Raw genomic sequence first — 7,801 nt, forward strand, 5'->3', positions numbered from 1 at the left:
GCTGCGCAGGGAGCGGCCGGATGGTGGCACGGGGCGGGGCTGGCGTTGAGGGGCCCGACTCATGTCACCTCTGGGTGGGCTTGGGGGCCCTGACTCAGTTCTCCTGGGCAAGGGGTGTGGGCTGAGCTTTGACGGTGCCCCCTCCCCTCGGGGCCCGTGGGGCAGTTGTGACCCTGTTTCCTTGTTGGGGAGAAGTCTCCCTCTCAGGCTTCTCGGCTGGCGCGCCTGCCTTCCTTAGTCCCTTTTGAAAGTAGAAAAGGTCCCGACACAGAGGACAGCATTCCCAGCTTGCCGGCGGGGAGCATGTGTTTCTGGCTCCCTCCCCCCCCACCCCCACCCCCAGTTTCATCATCAGCTTCAGGGAGCCACCCTGACTCAGTTTCCCTGGCAAGGCTGAGAAGTGGGCTTGTGCTGACCCTTCTCTCCCTCTCTTTGCAGACCTGTTCCCCCTCATCTTCTCCGGTAAGTGGCCTGGCCTCCCTCAGTGGCCTCCCCAGGTTGGGTGCAGGGGGCAGGCTGCTGATGGCCGACCTTGTCACCCACGCAGAGCCCACTGCAGCCACTGGCCCCTATGTCGAGATCATCGAGCAGCCCAAGCAGCGGGGCATGCGCTTTCGCTACAAGTGTGAGGGCCGCTCAGCGGGCAGTATCCCCGGCGAGAGGAGCACAGACACCACCAAGACCCACCCCACCATCAAGGTCAGCACCAGCTCCAGGGTGGCCTGCAGGGCGCAGGGCTAGCTGGCGGGGACAGTGGAGCCCGGCAGCTTGTCTCCAGGCCACGGAGCCCTGTCTGGGCGTCGGGCTTGGAATGCCTCAACCTCCACTGTGCTCTGTACTTTGGACAGATCAATGGCTACACGGGGCCAGGGACAGTTCGCATCTCTCTGGTCACCAAGGACCCCCCTCACCGGCCTCACCCCCATGAGCTGGTGGGGAAGGACTGCCGGGACGGCTTCTACGAGGCTGAGCTCTGCCCAGACCGCTGCATCCACAGGTGAGCCTCTCCCTGTGGGGGGCTGTTGCGGTGGGGTGGGGGTGAGGTGGGGAGGCCGGAGACGAGTTCTGTGGCGGTTGCAGTTACTTTCTGAACACGGGCAGAGCGGCTGCCCTCACGGTGTCCCCTCCCAGCATGCAGACTTCTTTTGACTTGAAACTACGTGCGTGTGCACTCTGGAGCAGATGTGCGCTCCCCAGGAGAGGGCTGGGTTCCCAATTCCTGTGACTGAAGGACGCATCTTGTGCAGTGAGAAGGAAAACCGTTGTAGCAACAGTCTCCCTCCACCAGTTGTTGTTAGAAACGGGCCACAAGTAAATGTATAAGTAAATTAATAAGCTGTTACTAGAGAGTAATTGTGCCAGTGATGGAAATGAAAAAGAATAGTAGCTTTAAAAGAATAACCGGGGTTATTCTTCTGGGAGGCGGGGAGCTAGTCTAATTACTTTGGATCGGAAAGGTGAGGGGAGGCAGAACTTGAATGGTGAGAAAGAAAAGAGAAGCGCAAAGAATTTTCCAAGCAGAACAAGTACCTGCAGTGGCCTGGAGCTGGAAATGAGTTTTATGTCTTTGGAGGAGGAGGACGCCCCTGTGCGAGGGCCTGGCGCGGGGCACACAGCGAGCCAGGGAAGGCGTTTCATGCACGCTGGGGAGACATTCGAGGGTTAAGCACATAGTGATGACCTGGTGAGTGGGTGAGGAGGGCCCAGGCTGTGCTGAAGACTGGGACTGATACTGGGGGGGCTCAGTTTCCAGAATCTGGGGATCCAGTGTGTGAAGAAGCGGGACCTGGAACAGGCCATCAATCAGCGCATCCAGACCAACAACAATCCCTTTCAAGGTGAGGGGCGCAGGCCTGGGCCTGCCTGGGCCTCCCCACCCTCTCACCCTCCTGAGGCCACCTGCCCCACATCTCGGCCCTACTGGCCCAGACTCACAGTGCAGGTGGACGCTTCCTGCCCATTCAGCACGCGCTGGTGTGTTACTACTGGGGAAACTGAAACCCTGACAGGGAAGGTGATACCCAGGACCGCCGGTGGCAATCGAAGCCTCCCTTCCTCCTTCTCCTCTAGAAGTCCTGTTTCACATGCCCTCCAGCAGCCTCCCAGCCCGGAGCTCCTGCTCCCCTGCTGTGGCCACTGCCCCGAGCCCTCCTGACCATCCCTTTCTCTGGCAGTTCCCATTGAAGAGCAGCGAGGGGACTATGACCTGAATGCCGTGCGGCTCTGCTTCCAGGTGACAGTGCGGGACCCCACAGGCAGGCCTCTCCGCCTGTCGCCGGTCCTCTCTCATCCCATCTTTGATAACCGTGAGTGGCTGGGTAGTTGCAGGAAGGGAAGGGGAAGGGGCCTGGGGAGGAGCGAGGGCGCTGGGGTGCTGCAGCCCCCTGGGAGAGCCCTGGCGTCAGTCATTCGCGCTGTGCCTTCCTCACCAACACTGCAGGCGAAGGAGGCTGGGCTTGCCCTCGAGGTGGAGCTTGCAGGGAGAGAGGGTAGTGTGCCGCGAGGATGTCAGCAGTGCTGGAGGGAGGTGGTAGAGAGCGGTGCTTTAGTGGCAAAGCGCCGGGGTCTCACAGGGGAAGGGGAGCCCATCCGCAGCGGCTTCAGATTAAGTAACCTCTGGCGAAGGAGCCCGGCGGCCGGGAAGCCAGGATGAGCTGGGGCCCAGGAGGCGGGGGTGCATCGCGCAGGGGTTGCTCAGCGAGGTGGAGGAAGAGGTGAGGTCGCCCCGGCGCCCGTGGGAGCCAGAAGGGCGCGCTTCGTGTCTGTCCTGCCCGCCGGGACGGCTGGGCACGCGGAGCAGGCAGAGGCAGTTCTGGCCTGCTTGGTGGGGAGCCGCTGGGGTCGCCGGCCAGCCCCAGAGACCCTGGGACTCAGGCTCCTTACGCTCACGCTTTCAGGTGCCCCCAACACTGCTGAGCTCAAGATTTGCCGAGTGAACCGAAACTCGGGGAGCTGCGCTGGGGGGGATGAGATCTTCCTGCTGTGTGACAAGGTGCAAAAAGGTACACACCGGGAAGGGGCTGGCCTCTAGGCAGGAGGCCAAGCAGAGTGGGCAGGGCCAGGAGCTGGCGTTAAGCGGCGGGGCGGTGTGTTGCAGGAGAAAGCGTCACTTGGGGATGTGGGCTATGGGCGTCGCACCCCCAGACCCACACTGCCACCCCACCACTTACAGAGGACATTGAGGTGTATTTCACCGGACCAGGCTGGGAGGCCCGAGGCTTCTTTTCACAAGCTGATGTGCACCGACAAGTGGCCATTGTGTTCCGGACGCCCCCCTACATGAACCCCAGGCTGCAGGCTCCCGTGCGCGTCTCCATGCAGCTGCGGCGGCCGTCCGATCGGGAGCTCAGCGAGCCCATGGAATTCCAGTACTTGCCAGACACAGGTACCCGGCCGGGGCGGCGAGGCCGGGCCTGCAGGTGCTTCCAGAGCGAGAGTCAGGCAGGTTTCATGGGGTCAGGATCTCGTTCCCACAGGTCACAGCCACGCCCCAGGGTGCAGTGAGCCCTTCCTGCGCGCTTGGCCCTATCCCAAGCTAGTGTGAGTTGCCTGACGCTGCTCTTGAGGGTGTTGGGGTTGGAGGCAGCCTCGACTTGCCCGAGGTCACGCAGCTAGCGAGTGGCAGAGCTGGCCCCAGCCTCTGGCTCCAGGGCCTGTCACCCCAGCGCCTCCGTCCCCGCCATACAACCTTGGTTTGGTCAAGGCGTCCGCAAAGCTGCCCACGCTCCAGCCTGTGTGTGCTCCTAGGGGCAGGCTGAGCCTGGAGAGCCCAGGGCGGCCGTCAGGTCATTCCACATGCAGTTAGAGTGCCACCTGGTGCCACTTTGTGTCAGCAACACAAAGGTGACGGTTAGGATGTGTCCCCTGCCCCTGGGGAGCTCCGTGGCAGGCACAGCAGGCCCCATGTCACGGCGTGCTGGGGGCGGGGGAGGCGCGGAGCACAGCGGCTGCGTGGAGGAGGGCGCGAGGGCCGTTTAGGCTGGAGACAGACCGCACCTTCTCCAGGCGGGAACCAGCTCTCGGAAGGAAGGGCAGGGTGCGAGAGAGCGCCACCAGCTGGGAGCGGACCAGACTGGAGCTTCAGGGGTCTCATCCTGAAGGAGCGGGGAGCCCCCAATGGTGTAGGCCAGGAAGCTCCATGAACAGATCTGACAGCAGCACGCTGGGGCTGGAGAGGGCGCTGGAGAGGGAGCGGGCCGCCGGCGGCCCCGCCCTTGGCTCCAGCCCCATGGGCCTTTAGATCTGACCTGCACCAAGCTCAGTCTCGCCTCAGGCCCTCGGTTCTGGCCGTGGTTGTCTTCAGCAGCAGGCTCACAGCAGTGCGTCGCGGCCGCCACTGGCCTTGGCTCTGACTGCCCACGTCACTCGTGTCTCTGCCTCAGCTGTCCCCTCACTGTATGTGCCCACGGGTCACTAGGATGCCGCTTGAGGAGCAGAAACCTTGTCTGCGTACTCATGGCCACGTTCCCAGTGGCTGGAATGGCGGGTGGCGCCCAGTGGGTGCTTGGTAAATAAGGGTCCGTGAGGAAAGGGTGGTGAGCGAGAGAGAATGCTGCTGAGGATTCCAAGTCGTTAACTTCAGTGACAGGGTAGGTGGGTGCGAGGGATTTGGGGAGAAAGCCGGCCTTTTGAAGGTTGGCTTTGCACGGGTGGTGTGGAGTACTTTGGGGTCATCCAGGTGCTGAGGTAGACAGAACATTCTGGAAGCTCCAGGCTCATGCATCCAAAATAAGGGTCTCTGACCCTTAAGCCTGCTGTGCCTCCCCTTCCCGGGGCACAGAGGCCACTGCCAGGCCTGGGCTGATGCCAAAGACCAGCCGAGGCAGTGCCCGTGAGAGAAGACCTGGAGCCTGGCCCCGGCCCACACTGAGGCCGTCCTCGCACCTCGGAGGCCAGATCAGTGGCAGCTGCCTGCTCGGGGAACTCTGCAGACTAGTTGAGCGTCACCCCCTTCCCTTTGCTGGGAAGGCACAGAGAGCAGGTCTCAGAAAGACTTGGCTTGTCACCTGTCCTCTGAGCGCCCAGCTGAGAAGAGCTAGACCTGCTTCTCCCTGTTTCCCACCAGATGATCGTCACCAGATTGAGGAAAAACGCAAGAGGACATACGAGACCTTTAAGAGCATCATGAAAAAGAGTCCTTTCACGGGTGAGGGGTAGTGGGGAGACCTGGGACGAAGGCAGCAGGGAGGGGGTGGCCTGGGAGCCGAGAACTGACCCAGCCTTGCCTGCAGGACCCACGGACCCCCGGACTCCACCCCGGCGCATCGCTGTGCCTTCCCGGAGCGCACCGTCTGCCCCCAAGCCAGGTAAGGGCCTCGTGTAGCCCCACCACAGCGACGGCCGGGCTGCTGGGCGGGAGATGGCGGCAGCCTCTGCACCTGCTTCCCCGAGGCTGAGGGCACGGACACGCGCTCGGGCATCTCTCCTGCCAGAGGGAGGGCTTGCCCACTGCTCGCCAAAAGCATCCCCTTCCCTAAGTGGCAGGAAGAGCTTTGTGGCTAAAGTGGACAGGAGAGGGCCAGCACTGGGCCCCGCTGGTGGTGACGTGGAAAGGGTTGGTCCCAAACACTGTGGGCAGGACTGGGGTTCAGAGGACAGGTGGGTCTCAGGGGCTTTTCACTGACCCCTGCCTCTCTCTCTCTTCCAGCTCCCCAGCCCTATTCTTTCACGTCATCCCTCAGCACCATCAACTTTGAGGAGTTTTCCCCCATGGTCTATACGTCTGGGCCGATTGCAGGCCAGCCTTCGGCCCTGGCACCAGCCACTACCCCTGTCCTGTCCCAGGCCCCACCTCCTTCCCCAGCCATGGTGCCAGCTCTGCCCCAGGCCCCAGCCCCTGTCCCAGTCCTAGCCCCAGGCCTTCCTCAGGCTGTGGCCCCGCCTGCCCCCAAGGCCTCCCTGGCTGGGGAGGGGACGCTGACAGAGGCCCTGCTGCACCTGCAGTTTGATGGGGAGGAAGACCTGGGGTCCCTCCTCGGCAGCAGCACCGACCCAGCTGTGTACTCGGACCTGGCCTCTGTTGACAACTCTGAGTTTCAGCAGCTGCTGAACCAGGGGGTGTCTATGGCCCCCACCACAGCTGAGCCCATGCTGATGGAATACCCCGAGTCTATAACTCGCCTGGTAACAGGGTCCCAGAGGCCCCCTGATCCTGCCCCCACTGCCCTGGAGGCCTCTGGGCTCCCCAACGGGCTCCTCTCTGGGGATGAAGTTTTCTCCTCCATGACGGATGTGGACTTCTCGGCCCTTCTGAGTCAGATCAGCTCTTAAGGGGGTGACGCCTGCCGAGCACGGAGTGGTGGTTGCAGGGGATTGGTGCCCTCCCAAAGCGAGCACTTAAAGATTCTGGGGGGTATGTTCCAGCTGTCTCCAAATTCTTTGGGTGATGTCTTCTTGGGGCGGGGGGAGGGTGCATTTTACTTTCCTTGGCAGTATGTAACCTTTTGGAGGTGCTTAAGCAGAAGCATTAACTTCTCTGGCAAGGGGGGAGCTGGGGAGACTCAAACTCATTCTTCCCCTTTCCTGATCTTCAGCTCCTTTCAGTGGGAATTCTGGGGACCCCGATCCCTACCCTCCGGCTTCTACACTCTCTTAGAGAGTGGGTGGGCTGGAGCTGTGGCCTTTGAGGCCTCAAAGCCTTATTACCAAGCGTCTTCCTTGAATCATGGATTCATTTACACCTTGAGCCAAAATCGCCTCTTCCAGCTCCTCGGCACCAGTGTGGTCCGGTGCCCACACCAGCACCCGAGGGCCTGGCCTTCCTGCCTGCACAGGCCTCTGCCAGCTCTTCCCTTGTTTAGCTGTGATGGGGGAAACTGGAGGAGCAGTACCAGCCCCAGCCAGGACCCGGGGATTTTGGAGATGTCTCTGTTCCCTCTTTTCTCAAGTGCCTTAATAGTAGGGAGAGCTTTGGGGAGGGCAGGCTGGCACTCTCCAGTCAAGCGGCAGTTTTTACTGAAGAATCGAAGCATTTGGGCTCTCGCTGTTTCTACTCTGAACTAATAAATTTGTTGCCAAGCTGAGCAGATTTCTCTTCTTTCAGCAAACAGCACACTTTGCTGGTCATGTCAGGCTGGACGTTGGTGACACATGGTTGAGTGATTATAGTCTCGTCTAAGAGCTTGCAGTGTGAGGAAGAACTTGGAAACCCCTAGTTACCGGGCAGGGGATGAAAGCAGGCAACTGTCGGGCCACTGTGGGAGTGGAGCTGTCTGGACAGAGACGTCAGAGCCGTACTCCGGCCCCAGGGGGTGATGGACCTCAGAGAGGAGCCGTGGGTGTTTGTGGGTCAGTGGGGTAACATGGGAAGGTTCAGTGGGGCCAAGTTATACAACGTCCAAAACCGAGGTTTGCACTTCATCTCTCGGCGGAAGAGTGGACTGCTGTCGGGGAAGGCAAAGGTCTAACGCTGGCCCCACCTATGTACTGTGATGCCTTATTCTCCAAAGAAAAGGCAAGTCCACAGCCCCAAAGGCCTAAGCTGAGATCAAGCGTTAGTTCAGAGGGTTAGAGCTGGGCTAAGGGCTTGGTCCTGCGCACGAGCGGAAAGCTGGCTTAGCCGTAGACCCTGGCCCCCAGCAGGCCTTCACGCGCATGTGCACGCCAGCGCGCTCCGAAGGAGAGGCCAGGTGAGGCGCTTCCAGAAGCCCCTATCCGGAGGCCGAGGACGGGGCGGCCAGAGGGCCGAGGTGCAGGCTCTGACGAGAGGTGCCTGGGCCGGTAAGACGCCAGGGCGCGGCTCAGTGTTGGGGAAACGGAAAGTTCCCAGGGTAGAGCCCGCAGGGCTGCCTCTGGGGCAGGG

The 7,801-nt window shown here is 61.5% G+C and overlaps 1 protein-coding gene across 1 annotated transcript in view; it reads left to right on the plus strand.

Annotated features, from left to right (window-relative positions):
* The window catches only part of RELA (v-rel avian reticuloendotheliosis viral oncogene homolog A), an 8,504-nt gene extending 1,482 nt beyond the window's left edge, over positions 1-7,022 (plus strand). The window contains exons 2-11 of the mRNA XM_012725137.1: positions 380-462; positions 548-699; positions 849-997; positions 1,747-1,838; positions 2,175-2,306; positions 2,898-3,002; positions 3,173-3,385; positions 5,066-5,146; positions 5,232-5,306; positions 5,648-7,022. Of these exons, the coding sequence (XP_012580591.1) occupies positions 380-462; positions 548-699; positions 849-997; positions 1,747-1,838; positions 2,175-2,306; positions 2,898-3,002; positions 3,173-3,385; positions 5,066-5,146; positions 5,232-5,306; positions 5,648-6,270 (1,705 nt within the window). The 3' untranslated portion in view covers positions 6,271-7,022. The remainder of the gene's footprint in view (positions 1-379; positions 463-547; positions 700-848; positions 998-1,746; positions 1,839-2,174; positions 2,307-2,897; positions 3,003-3,172; positions 3,386-5,065; positions 5,147-5,231; positions 5,307-5,647) is intronic.
* The last annotated feature ends 779 nt before the right edge of the window (positions 7,023-7,801 follow it).

The sequence above is a fragment of the Condylura cristata genome, unplaced genomic scaffold, assembly GCF_000260355.1.
Source record: "Condylura cristata isolate star-nosed mole 26May11 unplaced genomic scaffold, ConCri1.0 scaffold00015, whole genome shotgun sequence".
NCBI classification, from domain to species: Eukaryota; Metazoa; Chordata; class Mammalia; order Eulipotyphla; family Talpidae; genus Condylura; species Condylura cristata.